Below are 20,576 nucleotides of genomic sequence, written 5' to 3'. Positions count from 1 at the left end.
CAAGCCATATCTTTTGTTTCAAAGGTTTTTTTTGAAAGAGTAGACACAATTTTAGGATTTTCCTTAAAGTGGAACTCTCTCAGTTAACTTTCACTATTTCTAATTCATATGCTAGCATTCTGAAATATATATGAATAGGGTTGCACCCATACCAATGCTAGTATCGGTGCTGATACCCAGCATCTGCAAATGCTCCGATGCTTGACCCGTTACCTGGACAGTCAGGGGTGATCGGTGCCACAGTGGGGGGAGTTACAAGCACCAACTTCCCTGTATACATTTCAGTAAAGCAGCTGACAGACACCCCCCCCCCCCCCCCGTGACCTCCTCTGTGTGCGCATCCTGTCCCCTTCTCTGTGCTCCTCCAGTCCCCCGGAGCCGGTAAATCTGTCCATCCTTTTCTAAATGCATGGTCAGTAATCACTGATTAATGACTGAACATCATAAACGGTGTTTACGATGTCTCCGTTTATGAAAGGAAGGCTGCAGGAAAAGGGACTGGGGAATCTGTGTCCTCAGTCCCTTTCCCTGTCTCAAAGGGGAGATGTCAGGGGTCTGTTTAGACCCCTGATATCTCACTTAATCCCCCCCCCCCCCCACAACAGGGCTGCTAAAAAAATGAATAATAATAATAATTGAAAAATAAATTAATAAATATTTAAAAGGTAAAAATGTAAAAAAACTAAAATAAAAAAAACACCGCCACTGTACAATCCCTCCCCCCAAAAAATAAATAAATCAATAAATAAATAAATCATTGTAAAAAAATAAAAAATATATACGGTATATATAAATTGTAAAAGATATGAAATAAATTGTAAAAAAATAAAATTGTAAAAAAAACTGACACAGTCCACTGTCACATGACATTAAAAAAAAATATTGGTAATCTGTATCAGCGAGTACTTGAAAAAAAGTATCGGTACTATAACATGGTCTTAAAAAAGTGGTATCGGTGCAACCCTAGATAGGAAGTTATGTTATATTTACTTCAGTTACTTCTTGGTTTCCAAATCTAGGCATATGATATCATACATTCCAAGAGTCTTCAGAAGAGGAGGAGGGGCTTTCTAAGCTAAGCACACCCTCCTGTCTGCATGCCTGAACTAAGGACAGATGGATTACAGGAAGTAAATCCTACATGAGTCATCTGCCCTTGCTCAAGATGGCCATGGTCAGAAATTCTAAGTGATTTCTGATCAAAATAAAGCACGGAGACATGATTGGATGGGGGAGTTTACTTAGAACATTAAAAAATATAAATGAATTAACAAGCGTTTTTGGTTTGTAGTGCTCAGATACAGTTCCATTCTAAAGATTAGTGTGCAGAGGTTGGTGAAAAGAGTAAAAAACAGTAATAAGTAAATTTAAACATAATTTCTTATACAATTCAGATAGAATGGTTAGTAAGAAGTGAAGATATTTTTTTTTCCAAACAGGAGTAGCTGTAGAATCATCCCAGTATATCACTGAAAATGTAATATTAGAACTCTAATCTATCCCTCTAATTGCACTGGAAGGCCTTGTACATATGGCATAGAGCTGCATGTATAGAAAGTGTTTACAAAGCATTTGCAAAGCTTTCAGTGAGTTTCAAGAGCTTTTTAACCACTTAAGCCCCGGACCATTTGACTGTCAAAAGACCAGAGCGTTTTTTGCAATTCGGCGCTGCGTCGCTTTAACTGACAATTGCGCGGTAATGCAATGTGGCTCCCAAACAAAATTGACGTCATTTTTTCCCCACAAATAGAGCTTTCTTTTGGTGGTATTTGATCACCTCTGCATTTTTTTTTTTTTTGCGCTATAAACAAAAAAAATAGCAACAATTTTACTATAATAAATACCCCCCAAAAATATATATAAAAAAACATTTTTCCTCCTCAGTTTAGGCTGATACATATTCTTGGTAAAAAAAATCGAAATAAGCGTTCATTGATTGGCTTGTGCAAAAGTTATAGCAGCTACAAAATAGGGGATAGTTTTATGGAATTTTTATTGATCTTTTTTTTTACTAGTAATGGCAGCAATCAGCGATTTTTATCGTGGCTGCGACATTACGGCGGACAGATCGGACACTTTTGGTCCTATTTTGGGGCCATTCACATTTATACAGCGATCAGTGCGATTAAAAATGCACTGATTACTGTGTAAATGTGACTGACAGTGAAGGGGTTAACCACTAGGTGGTGCTGTAGGGGTTAAGTGTGTCCTAGGGAGTGATTCTAACTGTGGGGGGAGGGGCTATATGTGACATGACACTGATCACCGTTCCTGATTACAGGGAGCTGTGATCAGTGTCCTGTCACTAGGCAGAACAGGGAAATGCTTGTTTACATCAACATTTCCCAGTTTTTCCTCTAGTGAGACGATCGCGGGTATCCCCTCGGACATCGAGTCCGTGGGACCTGCGATCACACTCACTGAGGTTGTGCACAAACCGATTCTTAAAGGGCAAGGTACAGGTACGTTAATCGGCCTGTACGTGCCCTTCTGCCAACTTATAAGCAGTTAAAGCACACTTCTATCTTTGCCTTCCATGCCCCCCAGTCCTTTTTAAAAATATATATATCTATCTTATTTCAAAAGTCTTCAGGTTGGTCATGTAACACATAGAGGTAGATTTACTAAAACTGGTGCACTAAGAATCTGGTGTAGCTGTGGATATTGTAACCAATCATCTTCTAACTTCAGCTTGTTCAGTTAAGCTTTGGCAATAAAACCTGAAAGCTGAATGCAGAATTGCACCAGATTTTGCACTCTTCCATTTTAGTAAATAAACCCCATAGAGTCCTCTTTACTGTTTCCTGGCTTTGGGCCGCCCTCAGTGGTGCAGAGTTATGATGTCATGACATTAGTGCTGTTATCTGCATCATTACGTCTCTGGGTGGGTAGACCTGTTATGCCCTGCACTCATGGGAAGCCCATTGAATGATGTTGGATCGCAAAGCAGGTGAGTCTGTGGGGACAGTGCGGGGGGGATGAGTATTGCAGGAAAAGGGTGCATTTTAATTTTAAAATTGGTTGGTAGTGCATTTTTATAATTAAAGTGGTATTAAACCCCACATTAAAAAGGCTTATATTGCAGCTTATCAATCATTAGATGTGGTGGCTGCATTTGTTCAGTTTTTTTTTTTTTTTTTTTTTATTTTAGGCTTTTTCCCCTCTGTTTTCACCTGGTGTTTTGGCCAGTAACACACCTGTATTAGGGTGCCCCCACTCTGGATGAAGGAGCACAGGGACATCTTTGGACAGCAGCATTGTTACAGTAATCTGGGGGGAAGGGAATGTTTGGCCCCCTTTGCGCATGCAGACCATTCATTTCATCAGTTTAGTCATGCTTTTTCAAAGAAAAAACATATGAAGTTTATATCAGTTTTTTTTTTAATCAGTTTACATCAGTTTTTTTTTTTAATCAGTTTACATCAGTTTTTTTTATCAGCTTACATCAGTTTTTTTTTTTCATCAGTTTTTATGTCAGTTTTTATCAATTTCTCATCAGTTTTTACATCAGTTTTTTTTACATCCACTACCAAAGCAAAAACGGATGCAAAAACTGACCGTTTGTCCGCTTACATCCGTTTTTCATCTGTTACTTTTTTTTTAATGGAACAAAAATAGGGCTTTGAGCCATTTTAGAAAACAGATGTTGACAGATACAGGCGTAAACTGATGTAAATGGATTATCATTCGTTTTTTCACAGAGATGCATTGATGTCTGTTTTTCATCTGTCAACAGATGGATGAAAAATGGTCCACATGTGTGAAAAGGGCCTTAGATATAGTAGCAGATTTAGATACACTAACACAATAAAACCAAACTCCAGCTAATACTTAATAAGCAGTTACAGCAAACAGTTATTTTTCTTTTGGGGTAAAGGTTTTACTTAAATAAAAGCTGATCATTATAAGCACCCCCATGTCAGTGATAAATGGTTTGTCTCAATACTCTTAACCAGTGCTTTTTTTCAGGGGGAACTTGGTGGAACTCAGTTCCACCACCTCTGGCTCAGACCCTTTGGTACCTACTCACCACAATCACTTGTAAACACAGAAGTCTGGTTTCTGTATTTACAGACCCTCCTACTGTTTTCGTGAAATTTGGCTGAACACACCCACTATTTGATGTGATTTGGAGGGTGTGTGTGGGGGGAGGGGTTTTGTGGGGCCGTGGTTAAGTTCCAGCACCTATTGTTTGAGAAAAAAAGCCCAGCTCTTAACCTATACATCTGCAGGACAGCTTGTTCTGTTGAAAAACATCAGACTTATTGGCCAGATTACCAGGTGAAAATAAGGGAAAGAAAGTCTAAAAAGAGCCATCACATCTAAGGATTTGTAAGCTGCAGTATGTCTACTTTGGGGGTTGGTTCCCAAATGCAGCAGGCGCTACCACTCCGATCACTTTTCAGAGGTGTTTGACAGGCGGTAAGGAGGCAATATGTCGCCAGCTCACTGTCTAATATTACATTCTTCCTTAGCCCTTGTACACACGGTCAGAGATTCCGACTACCAAATCGGTCAGAGTAATTTCCGACGGATTAATTCCGGAAGAGGTCCGGAAGTGATGTTGCATACACACGGTCGGACTAAGTTGTCGGAAAATCCGATTGTACATAACGTGATGACGTTATTTAGTTAGACGGGACTACGTTCAGGCTAGCTTTGCCAATAGCTTTGGTCTAGGAATTTGATCTGAGCATGCGTGGCACTTTGTCCGCCGGAGTAGGCTACACATGACCGGAGTATGTCCGATAGGAGCATTTTGTCTGAAAATTTTACTGGCAAGTTGGAAAACTTGGTCCGTCGGATATTCTGACAGAAACAGTCCGATGCAGACCACACACAGTCGGAATATCCGACAAAACGGTCCGATAGGACACATTCCGTCAGAATCTCCGACCGTGTGTACAAGGGCTAAGATTCCATGAGTTTCTACAGATACTCCTGTTTGTGCCACCTCTGATATCTTCTCTTCTTATTGAGCCCGTGCAGATGGTTTTGAGGAAGGTCTCTTTAGTGTTGGTCAGTATAGCTCCTAAAAAATATATATATAATTTGTGGATTGCGCTAACTACTATAAAAATACCACTCTTAGGCCGCGTACACACGGGCGGACTGTTCGCCCAACCTTGTCCGCTGAACAGTGTTTGGGCGGACAGTCCGCTCGTGTGTGGGCTTTCAGCGGACAGTTTCAGCGGACAGTTGGACGGACAAAGTCTTTCGGAAATTCCGAAAAACTGTCCGCTGAAACTGTGTTTGAGCGAACAGTCCGCCCGTGTGTGGGCCTGTCCGCTGTACTTTCGAAATGAGCGGACTGTTCCCGCTCGGAAAGTCCGCCCATTTCGAGCGCGTGTACAGGTAGGCGGGGCCCGCGAAGGAGACGTCGCGGGCTCCGCCGCCTGGAATGGGCTTAAAGGGGAACCCCAACGCCGAAAAAAATCGGCGTGGGGGTTCCCCCCAAGTCCACACCAGACCCTTGTCCGAGCACGCTACCCGGCCGGCCAGGAAAGGGGGGCGAGCGAGCGCGCCCCCCCTCCTGAGCCGTACCAGGCCGCGTGCCCTCAACATGGGGGGGTGCCTTGGGGAAGGGGGGGGCCGCGCGGCCCCCCCACCCCAAAGCACCTTGTCCCCATGTTGATGAGGACAAGGGCCTCTTCCCGACAACCCTGGCCGTTGGTTGTCGGGGTCTGCGGGTGGGGGGCTTATCGGAATCCGGGAGCCCCCTTTAAGAAGGGGGCCCCCGGATACCGGCCCCCCACCCTATGTGAATGAGTATGGGGTACAATGTACCCCTACCCATTCACCTGTGAAATAAAGTACAAAAAAAAACACAACACATGGAAAAAGTATTTTATTGCACAGCTCCGGGGGTCTTCCGTCTTCGGGGGTCTTCTCGCCGGACTCCTCCGCTATGTGTGTGTAGCTCTTTTACTAGCGGAGGAGTCCGGCTTTCTTCCTCCCCGCCGCCGGCCTCTTCTCCCGACTTCGGGGGTCTTGTCCCCCTCTTCGGTTCTTCTGCCGGGCCACCGCGCCTGGTCCGGTGGCCCGGTCTTCTGTCGCCGTCTTCCGTTCTTCTGTCGCCGCCTTCGGTTCTTCTGCCGGGCCACCGCGCCTTCTTGTAGCTCTTTTACAGGCGGTGGCCGGTCTTCTGTCGCCGTCGCCGCCGCCGCCGCCTTCCGTTCTTGTTCTTCTTCTTGTTCTTCTTCTTCTTCTCCTGGAGATGTTGACTCGACGAGCTCTCCGGCCGGAATGCCAGAGCCGCGCTGTGCGGTCACTTATATAGTGACAATGGGGCGGTGTCACATGGTATATGTCACATGGGTTGGTCACATGGTGACCCCGCCCCCTTACGATGTCATAGTCCCCATGTGACATCAACCCATGTGACCAACCCATGTGACATTTACCATGTGACACCGCCCCATTGTCACTATATAAGTGGCAGCGGAGCGTGTCCCTGGCATTCCGGCCGGAAGGATAGGATACTTCGCGGGCCCCGCCTACCTGTACACGCGCTCGAAATGGGCGGATTTGCCTCCTCCTTACGTGGGCGAGTCCGTTCATTTCAAAAGTTGAGCGAACTGTTTGCCCAACCTTGTTCGTCAAACAGTCCGCTCGTGTGTGGGCAAGTCCGCTCATGCAAATTTTGAGCGGACTGTTTGCCGAAACTGTTTGACGAACAAGGTTGGGCAAACAGTCCGCGCGTGTGTACGCGGCCTTAAATGTATATTTATATAAAATAAATAAGTAAAATAAATTCTTACTGACTAGTCAAGCTATACCAACTAATCAGATATTAGCTCTATGAAAACATCATCGCTAAAAAAATCCCTTACAATATATTATACAATATTAACAGTGACTAATCACCAAAAAGTGCCACACATAAAACAAAAAAAACGGAAAAATTGCTATTGAGATGCTAGAATAGTCCTTGCGCAAATTATTGCTCTCAATCAATAAAAAAATTAACATATAAACATATCAACATATAAAGTCTTCAAATTTCTCAAACTACTTAATTGTTCCCACTAAGGGCATTTGACCGGCAATTATACACAGGGCATGGAATTGCCATAGGGCAATCATGGGCAAATCTGTTTACTGCCATCTTCTGTCTTTGGACACCTTAAATGTATTATGTTTTTCATATTTTTGTAACATGTTTTCTATGTGTAAATTGTAATTATTAAGAAGAACTTTACTCTGATTTAAAACAAGAAAAAAATCAGCAGCATGCCAAGCTGACCTAATTCTCATCTAGGCTAGTATTGGGGAAGTGGGAGAGTTGGTATCCACCCCCCCCCCCCCCCACAAAAAATAAAATAAATTGTTATATATATATATATATATATATATATATATATATATATAGATAGATAGATAGATAGATTTTTTATTTTTTTTGCCTTGCAGTGAATGCAAGGGGTTCTTTGTTTGGACATGGCAATAAGGATGAGGCAGGTGGTGTTACAATCACCACCTTGTCCAATCAGAAAATGCCTTGTATTCATTGACATTACAAGACGTTTGCTGAATGATGGAGATGCTGAGCAAGCGACCCCTAGTAAACAGACTGCAAGTCGCCCCAGCAGCACCTGATACAGGACAGCAATTCCTGTAAGTAGCAAAGGCTACTACATTGAATTTCAGCATCCCCATTAATGATTACATGTAAGCAAGATGACCCAATATAAGTTTAAAAATGTGTTCCTGGAGTTCAGCTTTACCTGTCCCTCCCCCTGAGCACATACTTGTCTTCCTTTTGCTCCCCCTCTGCTCTGTTCAGTCCGTGGGAAATGAGGAAAGCCCTGTAGAAGCTAAGAGTCACCTGGGTCATAGTCTACACAGGGCACTGGACCTCCCAAGTGAGAGCACTGATTGGTCACATGGTGTGAGTTGCATGTACCTTCATACATGGAAGTTCTATTGTTGAATGGAGCATAGGGGCAATGAAGGAAGTATATGAAGTTGAGGGTAGGGGGCTTAAAGCATATCTGTTGCTTTGCCCTTAATTAGCAAAGTACAAGTTTGCTTTAGAGCTCAAATCTGGGAAATCTAAAAATGATCTCTTTCAGTAGGGCTACACCTGCACTGCAAGGGTTACTTACTTGTTTAGGTGTAGGAGGCATAGAAAAGAAGACCTACTTACCAGATTCCCCTCTTCCCCGCACTGCCTGACTTGTCACCACAGCATCTTCTCCCTATCTACTGGTCTAGGGTCCTGAAATCATGAAAACCAATGCAGCCTCCATAGCCCTGCATTGGACATGATGATGCAGAGGAACAGTCCACCGTAAGAGTGTGGGGGAGCACCATCTGAAGGGAAGGGGAGGATCAGGTAAGTTAAAATGCTTTTACACTCCTCTAGACTAAACAAATAGTTAACCCTTGCAACTGAAGTGCAGCCTTACTGCGAGGAGGATATTCAGATTTCCTTGAATTGGTAAATGTGCTTAAAATTTTATCACAATATATTGCTTTTTATTAGACAGGAGATCTTTTTCTGCCCTTCTTTCTCAGTTAAAGTAAAGGAATAAATTCATGATTTAAATTGTTTATTTGATATAAAAAAAAAATTAAGCTCTGTTTTTTAAGTATTGCTTTTTAGATAAAAAGAAACAGATTTTAAGAATTCAATCCCAAGATAAAATTAGTTTCTCTTAGTTTTCAAGAGAGGAAAAAAGATTGCAGAAAACTCTCCTAGTAATTACCGTTTCCCTTGAAATAATCACCATGTAGTCATTATAAAATATTGGAAATGGCGCTATAAGTCTGATTAGAATTACGGTTCATTCTGCTAGAAGCTGCAGAGGTGTTTATTAAGTTTACTGTGCGTTCACCCAAGCATGAAATTCACAGCAATACCTTCCAGCTCACTGCATACATTTCGCTGAATATCATTTTTTATGATTGCTGTTGGTCTTCGGAGTATTAAAGAGTCACCCCAGAATAATTATTTCAATGTTTGGCGAGATATTGGAATTTTAAATAGATTTTTGGCGTCTAAAGTCTTAGAGACTCTAGCGGTTCGATTTTTGTGATTGTGTTCTTGAACACACACCACAGCCGTTATCTGCTGGTCCCACGTTCATTGTAGGATTTTCAGTTTGTTAGTGAAATTATTGTTCAGTTTTATTTACCGATTGAGAATAGGGTTTGAACGTGATAGCATTTATTGGCTAAAATGTATGCCTTGGCAAAAAACAAAACATAATAAAGCGGTAGTAAACAATGTTTTTAATATTGTACCTACAGTAAATATCTCCTAAACATGCACTGTGTGGCAGCCGATGATGTCACCGGCGCATGCGAACTGCACTCTCAATGGACGACATACTTGAATATGCCATCCATTAAGAGAGCTGTGCTGTGACCGTGACTTCCAGTGCAGGAGTGACGTCATTGTGCCTCGGCCATTCAAATGGCCGGAACCCGGACGGAAGACCAGGTAAAGATGGAGTCCCTGTGAGGGAGTTCAAGACTTAAGGCACTATTCCTCTGCCGCACTGAAATCTAACATTGTTGTCAGCCCTGCCCCATTCACTTTGTGGTCTACAGACTCCCACCCCCATTTTATGAAGAGGGAGAGGTGTTCTGTATCCCAAATCAACGGAGCAGCCTAGGGTGGCAACATTTCTTCTTCATAGATACAGTGCTGTGATGTAGCATTGTGCCCCTCAGCATGTGTGTTCGTGGCAAGATCATCAGGTCAAAATAAAGACAAAAATTGGCCTGATTAATAGAAAACTACATCTAAAGACCAGCTAGATTCAAAACATTTGCTCCACTACAAACATAAGGGGAGGTACACACATAACATGGATCCCACTGACACTCTTAAAAAAGGTGGGCACAAGTTAAAGTATAACTAAAGACAAAACTTTTAGTTTTAACTTTTCCATTTTCATTGGTGTCCATGCCCCCATTAGAGAAATGTACCCTCTCTTTGTGAATTTATCCTTACTTTTGGGATACCCGCACGCATAAACTATGATATCTCAATGGTAGGAATTAAAGGGACATCTTTCCAGTCATCACAATGACAACAAAGCAGAGTTTCTAACCCTCCTACACTCTTTCCAAAACTAAATTAACCCATAAATGCTATCTCTTTAAGTTCAAACATTTTACTACATTTATTTTACTTTAGAGCTAGAGCAGTGGTCTCCAAACTGTGGCCTGTGGGCTAAATATGGACCTTTTCTTCTGACTGATATGAGGTACTGTTCCTCCAACTGACACCAATAGTGGGGCATTATTGCTCACACTAATATCAATGACAGTGACTAGTCCCCCTACTAATACCATAGATGGGGCACTAGTTCTCTCACTAAAACCAATGATGGGGCACTAGTCTTCCCACTAATACCAATGATGGGACACTATTCTCCTCCTACTGACCACAGGCACTATTTAATTTTTTTATCATCACCGATTCCCAAGCTCAGTGTGTTTACTCCTACTGATGCCAGGGCATTTTCTACTCACATTGGCCAATCTGACCCCCTAAAATTTGAAGGGTGGTAAACTGGCCCTTTGTTTAGAAAGTTTGGAGACTTCTGCTCTAGAGATAGTGAGTACATCAAGAACTCCTGTCTGAGCAGGAATCAGCCAGGAAATATGAATTGGTGGATATGATTATAGTACCCAAAATGTTAGTAGGTGAAGCAGACCAACACACTCCTGTAATTACTTAACTATCACATATTTTCCTTTAACAACTTTTGGGACAGCTTATTTTTCCATTTCTTTTGGACTTAAAATGAAAAAGAATCCCTGGTGTGACTGGCCAATGAGAACAGAGTCTTACTGTACTTGTTTAGAAATAAAGAATTGTAGGATTGAGTACATTGATTCTTTACTTTAGTAGAACATTCCACCTTATTCTGTGCTTTGTTTCCCAGCTCGGAGGATGTGGCATACTTGGAGTTGGGGTTTGGCTGGCGGTTACTCAGGGGAAGTTTGCTACCCTCTCCATTTCTTTCCCCTCGCTATCTGCTGCCAGTCTCTTCATGGTGACAGGGTCTGTGATAATGGTGGTTGGCTTCATTGGCTGCTTGGGTGCAGTGACAGAACACCGCTGCCTCCTGCTCACGGTAAGAATCTAGCAGATATTATATGTTTTTGCATTGAAGTCTCCAAAGTTTCATTGATTGTGTTTTCTAATTTCTAAGATAGACGTTTCAAAAAATAAAATATAAAGTTTTATTCTTTTTTTTTTAACTAAATGGGTAGTTTAAAATTAATTTTCCGGTGTAGGCACATTGTCTTATGCAACATTTATGACACCGCTTGTCATGTTTTACAACCATACTTTAGTGTCTGTTGTGGGAGCAGATTCAGGTAAAGAATGGCTGCTGAAATTATAGGCCTTCCAAAAAACCCAGAATAAAAGTGCCCGAAGGGATAAGGAAATTATCTATGAAATCTTTGTGACATCTCCAGACACCTCTTTGGATGGCTGTCTTAGCAGAAGAATGGATTAATTAAGTTAGATTTGGCCAGCTAATCGCTAATGTTTTCCCTCAAGATGATCTCCAGGGATGTACTCCTCCTCCCCACCTTGTCCATAGACATAAATGGGATGATTCAGGTGATCCGAGCATCTTTTTGTAAGAAAGCTTTATTTTTTGTTGTCAGATCTTACTAGCTTCAGATATCTATGGTAGTCCAGTCTTAGGCCTCATGCACACGAGACGCAGATGAAACCTCTGTTAAAAAAAAGCTGAAACGCGCGTTTAGAAACGCGCGTTTTGCCGCGTTTGCATGCCGCGTTTAGACGCGTTTAGATGCGTTTAGACGCGTTTGCGTTTAAACGCGTTTATAAAGATAACATCATGTAGACCCTCCCCAAGCTCTCAAAGCATTTTTTTTAACTATTTCTGCTATTTTGATCAGAGTGAGCAGCAGCAGCATAGAGAGCAGTTGTACACTTGCATTTGCCGTGTCACTTGCCACGGGACCTGCCACAAGTTGTGGATTGTCCACTTGCCACGTCACTTGCCACAAGTGGGGGATTGTCCACTTGCCACATCACCTGCCACGTCACCTGCCACAAATTGTGGATTGTCCACTTGCCACGTCACTTGCCACATCACCTGCCACGTCACTTGCCACGAGATGTGGATTGTCCACTTTCCACGTCATCTGCCATGCCACCTGCCACAAGCTGTGGATTGTCCACTTGCCACGTCACCAGCCACATCACCTGCCACAAGTTGTGGATTGTCCACTTGCCACGTGACTTGCCACATCACATGCCACGTCACTTGCCACATCACCTGCCACAAGTTGTGGATTGTCTACTTGCCGCGTCACTTGCCACATCACCTGCCACGTCACTTGCCACGTCACCTGCCACAAGTTGTGGATTGTTCACTTGCCACGTCACCTGCCACGTCACCTGCCACAAGTTGTGGATTGTCCACTTGCCACGTCACTTGCCACAAGCTGTGGATTGTCCACTTGCCACATCACTTGCCACGTCACCTGCCACGTCACTTGCCACGTCACCTGCCACAAGTTGTGGATTGTCCACTTGCCACGTCACTTGCCACAAGCTGTGGATTGTCCACTTGCCACATCACTTGCCACGTCACCTGCCACGTCACTTGCCACGTCACCTGCCACAAGTTTTGGATTGTCCACTTGCCACGTCACTTGCCACGTCAGCTGCCACGTCACTTGCCACGAGATGTGGATTGTCCACTTTCCACGTCATCTGCCATGCCACCTGCCACAAGCTGTGGATTGTCCACTTGCCACAAGCTGTGGATTGTCCACTTGCCACATCACTTGCCACGTCACCTGCCACGTCACTTGCCACGTCACCTGCCACAAGTTTTGGATTGTCCACTTGCCACGTCACTTGCCACGTCAGCTGCCACGTCACTTGCCACGAGATGTGGATTGTCCACTTTCCACGTCATCTGCCATGCCACCTGCCACAAGCTGTGGATTGTCCACTTGCCACGTCACCAGCCACATCACCTGCCACAAGTTGTGGATTGTCCACTTGCCACGTGACTTGCCACATCACCTGCCACGTCACTTGCCACATCACCTGCCACAAGTTGTGGATTGTCTACTTGCCGCGTCACTTGCCACATCACCTGCCACGTCACTTGCCACGTCACCTGCCACAAGTTGTGAATTGTTCACTTGCCACGTCACCTGCCACGTCACCTGCCACAAGTTGTGGATTGTCCACGTGCCACGTCACTTGCCACAAGCTGTGGATTGTCCACTTGCCACATCACTTGCCACGTCACCTGCCACGTCACCTGCCACGTCACTTGCCACGTCACCTGCCACAAGTTTTGGATTGTCCACTTGCCATGTCACTTGCCACGTCAGCTGCCACGTCACTTGCCACATCACCTGCCACGTCACCTGCCACAAGTTGTGGATTGTCCACTTGCCACGTCACTTGCCACATCACCTGCCACGTCACTTGCCACGAGATGTGGATTGTCCACTTGCCATGTCACTTGCCACGTCACCTGCCACGTCACTTGCCACGTCACCTGCCACGTCACTTGCCACAAGATGTGGATTGTCCACTTGTCACATCACCTGCCACATCACTTGCCACATCACCTGCCACGTCACCTGCCACAAGTTGTGGATTGTCCACTTGCCACGTCACTTGCCACATCACCTGCCACGTCACTTGCCACAAGATGTGGATTGTCCACTTTCCACGTCACCTGCCATGCCATCTGCCACAAGTTGTGGATTGTCCACTTACCACGTCACCAGCCACATCACCTGCCACAAGTTGTGGATTGTCCACTTGCCACACCACTTTCCACGTCACCTGCCACGTCACCTGCCACAAGCTGTGGATTGTCCACTTGCCACGTCACCAGCCACATCACCTGCCACAAGTTGTGGATTGTCCACTTGCCACGTGACTTGCCACATCACCTGCCACGTCACTTGCCACATCACCTGCCACAAGTTGTGGATTGTCTACTTGCCGCGTCACTTGCCACATCACCTGCCACGTCACTTGCCACGTCACCTGCCACAAGTTGTGGATTGTTCACTTGCCACGTCACCTGCCACGTCACCTGCCACAAGTTGTGGATTGTCCACTTGCCACACCACTTTCCACGTCACCTGCCACGTCACCTGCCACAAGATGTGGATTGTCCACTTGCCACGTCACCAGCCACATCACCTGCCACAAGTTGTGGATTGTCCACTTGCCACGTCCCTTGCCACGTCCCCTGCCACGTCACCTGCCACAAGTGGATTGTCCACTTGCCACATCACTTGCCACATCACTTGCCACATCACCTGCCACAAGTTGTGGATTGTCCACTCGCCACGTCACTTGCCACATCACCTGCCACAAGTGGATTGTCCACTTGCCACGTCACTTGCCACAAGTTGTGGATTGTCCACTTTCCACGTCACTTGCCACTTCACCTGCCACGTCACTTGCCACAAGTTGTGGATTGTCCACTTGCCACATCACTTGCCACCTGCCATGTCACTTGCCACAAGTTGTGGATTGTCCACTTGCCACGTCACTTGCCACAAGTTGTGGATTGTCCACTTGCAATTGCAATTGTTTAAAATATTTTTCTAATGGTTTTTCATCATTTGCAATCATTTTTGAGATTTTTAATGTAAAAAAAAAGGTCACCTTTAAAAACGCATATAAACGCAAACGCGGCTAAACGCGGGTGCCGCGTTTAGCCGCGTTTAGCCGCGTTTAGCCGCGTTTTGCGTCTGAAACGCAGAAATTTTTGTTTCTGAACGCATTTTTTTGCTTCTGGAAAAACGAGATTAAACGCAACTGCATATAAACGGAAAAAAACGAGACTGTGTGCATGGACACATAGGATAACATTGAATGAGTTCAGGTGCAGTTGAAAAAACTGTCCAACTGCATCTGAACGCGCGTTTAACTGCGTCTCGTGTGCATGAGGCCTTAGTCAAAACATGTCCTTAAACTTTCTGTGAAGCAGTAAAGAGTTCAAATATTTTTGTAAAGTTTTTTTTTTTATTGTCATTAGTGTTTCTGTTGTGATACAGAAAGTTAGCGAAAAATATTCCCAATAGAAAAATAGTAAACTATAGAAACATGACAAGCCAACTCTAACCCCTCATCACCTATACACATCTAGAAACACTTTTGCTGGAGTTAGGCTTTAAATCTACAATAGACATGATCAAACACTGAGCAGATTTAAATCGGTTGGAGCTTCTAACTTTGTTTCATAAAATTTTTTATTTTTTCTCCTTTTGGAAAACTCAAACTTTATTTACAAAAAAAAAAAGTTGTTTTATGTGTTTTAACCATTTGATTCTCGTGCGTTACAGGTAACACCAGGGTTAGTTGATCCAGAAAATATCCAATTGCCTTCTGGGGGATCAGGAAGGAATTATTTTCCCTGCTGGAGCAAATTGGATTATGCTTTATTAGAAGTTTGTTTTCCCTTCCTCTGGATCAACTGAAAACTGGCTAAAAGACTGTATTCAGAAAATAATGGTTAATGACTCTTACTCTGAATAGTCTAAGGTTATCAATGGTGTACAACAAGTATCAGTGTTGGGACAATTACTTTTTAATACATTTCTAAATGATATAGGGTCTGAGATTAAAAGTACCATTTCAGCCTTTGTACCAAGCTATGCAGTGGAATAAAGTCCTTACAGGATGTCTCCAATTTATAAGCCGACCTCAATGCTATGTCTAATTGGGCAACTTTGTGGCAAATGAGGTTTAATGTTTATAAATGTAAAGTTATGCACTTTGGGGCTAGGAATATGCATATATCATACATACTAGGGGGAGTACAACTGGGGGTATCCATAGTGGAGAAGGATCTTGGGGTTTTGGTAGATCATAAGCTTAATAATAGCATGCCAAGGTACGATTTTCAAAGCGAGCAAAGTCCTTTCTTGTATTAAGAGAGGTATGGACTCCAGAGAGAAAGATATCATTCATTTTTCCCCTGTACAAATCATTAGTAAGACCTCATCTGGAATATGCATTTCATTTTTGGGCACCAGTTCACAAAAAGGCTATTTGGGAACTGGAGAAAGTGCAGAGAAGAGCAACTAAACTGATAAGAGGCATGGAGAAGCTCAGCTATGAGGAAAGATTAGAGGAACTAAATTTATTCTCTCTAGAGAAGAGGACATTAGGGGGGATATGATCAACATGTATAAATACATAAGTGGTCTATATAGAGAACATGGTGTTGAGTTATTTACAGGTCATCACAGAGTACAAGGAGGCACTCTTTTTATCTGCAGGAAAAGAGATTTAATCTCCAAATACAGAAAGGTTTCTTCACAGTAAGAGCTGTGAAAATGTGGAATAGACTTCCTTTAAGAGCTGATTCTGGCCAGCTCAGTAGATTGCTTTAAAAAAAGGTCTGCATTATTTCTCAGATATACATAATATAACTGGATACTAACATTTATAGGTGAAGTTGATCCAGGTAATACCCGATTGCCTCTCGGGGGATCAGAAAGGAATTTTTTCCCCTGCTGCAGCAAATTGGAGCATGCTTTTTGCCTTCCTCTGGATCAACTGTGGGTTTAGGGTTGTGTATATGGGGCTGTGTGTGTGTATGTGTATATATGTATGTATGTATGTATATATATATATATATATATATATATATATATATATATATATATATATATATATATATATATATATAAATATAAATATATAAAATTCCCTTTTATAGGTTGAACTAGATGGACTTGTGTCTTTTCAACCTAACTATGTAACTGTGGCTATAGGATTGTCCAGTATATATGGAGGGTTTCTATGTTTATAGTTTTTTTTTATAGTTGAACTAGATGGACATGTCTTTTTCCAACCCGACTATGTGACTCAACACTCCTACATATACACATTTCAAGATTAAGCACACCCTATTCAAGATCACAACACGCCAATCAACTTGTGCTCTACCACACACATTCCAGGGAGGGATAATGATGATATAATTGATTTTCCTGATTTGTTGGACATAAGAGAAAAAACACATTTAGGAGCTCAGTTAAAGGGAAAACTATATACATATTCTTGTTGTATTATTCATACAACAATCAAGCATTCTATAGCAATTAGGTAGTACCTTGATTTCTTATTTTTTCATGATTAATGCTGGTACTGTGAACAGGCCAAGGATTTCCTATGGAGAAATGCATTTTGCCAAAGACAACATTTACTGCCCATTTGGTATACATTTGCCACAGTTCCTTCTGATCTTTTCATTTACATTTACCTTCCACATCCCACTGGCCAATGTTTAGGTTGTATCCAGGCAAGTGGATGTGCTTGTACGCACCTATCTTTTTAAATATTTTTTTTCAATTAGGTCCGCCTGTCAGTTTTTCAGGAAAACCTGATTGGAAGGTCTATGCAGGTCTATGGGCAGGTGGATGTAAACAGACGTGTATTGTTTATAATGGAAGTTTATTGATTGAACTTGGTCCATAGACTCTAGGCTTATGTGTCATAGGACTAATTGTAATCTCTAACGAGCAGGGCCCTCTGATTGCCCCTGTATTGAATTGTATTGTAATGTCTGCCCTCATGTTGTAAAGCGCTGCGTAAACTGTCCACGCTATATAAATTCTGTATAATAATAATAATAGGACTGACTGGATAGAGTGATACATTCTTTGGCACATAATACACTTCCAATCGAATTTTAATTATGTATTTAGCTGCTAGTCTAGAGTCTAGCTTTAGAGAGACACTGTCACAGCACCATTCAGAGCAAAACCAACCCCCTCCTCAACAAGGTATATCCATCAGCCCACTACTGCTGCCCATCCTGGGTTGGACTGGATAAGGCTGGAGCTTTCTTGGATGGATGATGTCACTTTTTTCCCTTCATGGGGAATCCAGGAAGGCCGCTGAGGCCCAGGCATTGTCACATAGAGGAGGTGGCATGCTCCTCCTTACCCGCCCCCCCCCCCCCCCCTTTGTTTGAGCAACAGTGCTAGCATTTTGAAGGGTCAGGGGATGACAAGGGAGCCAGATGGGTGGGTATACCTTGTTGGGGGGTGGGCTACCAGGAATCACTGTCAGTTTGCCCTGAATGGGAAAAGTGGCCATGTCTCTTTAATGCAGCATTTGCCGACTCTAAGTTCTGGTGTACTCTGCTGAGGTTTCCGCTGCAAAATACAGATCTTAGAATTCATTACAAAGCTGTATGGCAGGCAGCTTCTATTTATTTACATTGTCAGTAATGACATACTGGGTTCTCTTTCAGGATGTCATGGTGTAGCAGCAGTTGAAGAGAAGTGGGGGGGGGGGGGGGGGCTGCCTGCAGCTCAGATGAAAAGATCTTTGATAATGTTGTCACGTGTGAATGTCTAACGACAGCCATATTCTCTCTCTCTGCAGTTCTTTGTAGTGCTGTTGATCATCTTTCTTCTTGAAATAATCAGTCTGGTCCTGTTTTTCGCCTACAATGACAATGTAAGTGCTCAGCGCCAGGTTTTATCTCTGAATATTTTACCTGTCATTATTACTTAAAGGCAACATTAAAGATGTACTCTGTATTTTTTGTGTTTATTGTTTGGATTTTTATAATCAACAAAGATATTTGTCTCTACTTTTAAGATAACTATGAACTGATCCAAACCATTCACCCAGAATAATAGATACAAATATACTAATAATATATATATTAGGGCTGTTGCTGATTAAAATTGTTTGATTAATTAAAAAATGTTTTAATCAATTTATCAACTAATTTTGATTAATTATAACGCACATAAAGATCCAACTACTTTTAGCTGATCTCCTTGCATTGCAACTCTACATTAGTCAGTGGTAAATGTGGTATACACTATATACAATCACCTGACACTAATTAGTTTCCACAATCCATGACTTAACTTCACAGTTCACACAAATACATTTTGATTTCAAACTGTAGCACTGACGTACGTCATTTTTTTTTCCACAGTAGCGTGACAATCCCTCCACCTCTGGTCTAGCTAATCACTCTCACCTTATGGCATGGACCCCTGTGCAAACAGGTGGTCATGCAAGCGGGTATCAAAAGGGTTAACATGGACCATAAACTTCTCTCACGTCTCCTTAGATCTTTTCTTTCTACCCATGACCTGGCGTCCTTGCTGAGATCTAAGTGCTCACTGCTTAAGTATAAAATTTTATTTTTGTGTTCAAACACAAACTACTCATAGAAAGATGATAAAAAACACAGCATGTAAAGCCAACAATCGTGTTAGTTCCGTAGGACAGCAGCGGGTGACGCCATGTGTAGCTCCTCCCCGTACGTGTTACGTTCAATCAGAACTTTAACGTCACCAGACTCCTCCCCCTTCCCTTTGTTAGCAGATGAAGACCCTTGGGAAAGAGGGGAGGAGTCCAGTGAGGTCTATGTTCGTGTGTGTGTGTGTGTGTGTTTATATATATATATATATATATATATATATATGTGTGTATGTATATATGTATACATACACACTGTATATACACACACATATATATATATATATATATATATATATATATATATATATATATATATATATATATATATATATATATACACACCAATCAGCCATAGGTTTATGACCACCATTTTGCAGCCAAAACATCCCTGACCCATTGAGGCATGGATGACAATAGATTTCCGAAGGTATGCTGTGGTATCTGGCATCAAACTGTCAGTAGCAGATGCTTTAAGTCCTGTAAGTTGTGAGGTGCGGCCTCCATGGATCAGACTCATTTTTTCAGCACATCCCACAGATGCTTGATGGATTAAGATCTGGAGAATTTGAAGCCCAATTTTATACCTCAAACTCATTGTTGTGTTCCTCAAGCCATTTTTGAACAATTTTTGCAGTGTTTAGAAACAAATGCAAAATCTCCTGCTGTTGATAGTGGGCCCAAAGAGATCTAGTAGACTATATTTCCATCTCTGTTTTCATGGATAAGCCCCATTTTGCTGCCTTTTTAAGGCTGGGGAGGTCTGGAACCACTGAAACCATAAAAAAAAAAAAAAAAGAGGGAGCACCGACCTAGTGCATTATCCTAAGAGCATAGCTTTATTAATTTAAAAAGTGATAAGTCTGTGAGTATAATACTTACCAATTTTTACATTAATAAAGATATGTTTTTAGGATAATGCACTAGGCTGGTGCACCCTCTGTTTTGTTTTATGATTTTTGTAGTGCAGCAGGGTACATTATCCTGCTGAAAGGAGAGACTGCCATTAAAGAGGAAGTAAACCCTGATGAGTTTACTTCCTCTTTCATTCCCTGCAAAGGTAAAGCATAATGGACTACTATGCATCGCATAGTAGTCCATTATGTGTCACTTACCTGACACAGGAGCCAGCGAAGTCACCGCTGTCCCCTGTAGTCCGCCGCATCCATCTTCTTGGTGGGGTCTCGCAGCTCCACCGCTGTCATTCGGCGAAGGCGCGATGACGTCACTCCCGCACATGCGCACCGGAGCCGACACGCGCGGCAGCTCCGTCATTGAGAATGCCGCGCTCAGTGTGCCTGCGCGCCGCTGTTTACGGCGCATGCGCCGTAGACAGCAGTGCCTG

General features: G+C 42.8%; 1 protein-coding gene across 3 annotated transcripts in view; it reads left to right on the top strand.

Moving 5' to 3' along the window:
• LOC143933953 (tetraspanin-4-like) overlaps positions 1-20,576 on the top strand; it is a 170,930-nt gene that overhangs the window by 114,653 nt on the left and 35,701 nt on the right. For all 3 annotated transcript variants that reach the window (XM_077457159.1, XM_077457160.1, XM_077457158.1), the window contains 2 exons: positions 10,905-11,096; positions 18,395-18,469. In XM_077457159.1, coding sequence (XP_077313285.1) covers positions 10,905-11,096; positions 18,395-18,469 — 267 coding nt within the window. The remainder of the gene's footprint in view (positions 1-10,904; positions 11,097-18,394; positions 18,470-20,576) is intronic.

The sequence above is a fragment of the Lithobates pipiens genome, unplaced genomic scaffold (genome assembly GCF_037356315.1).
Source record: "Lithobates pipiens isolate NorthernLeopardFrog02 unplaced genomic scaffold, aLitPip1_a1.2 Scaffold_27, whole genome shotgun sequence".
In the NCBI taxonomy this organism is placed as follows: domain Eukaryota; kingdom Metazoa; phylum Chordata; class Amphibia; order Anura; family Ranidae; genus Lithobates; species Lithobates pipiens.
The sequence above is the reverse complement of the archived record's forward strand: the minus strand, read 5'-3'. Positions and strand labels throughout refer to the sequence as shown.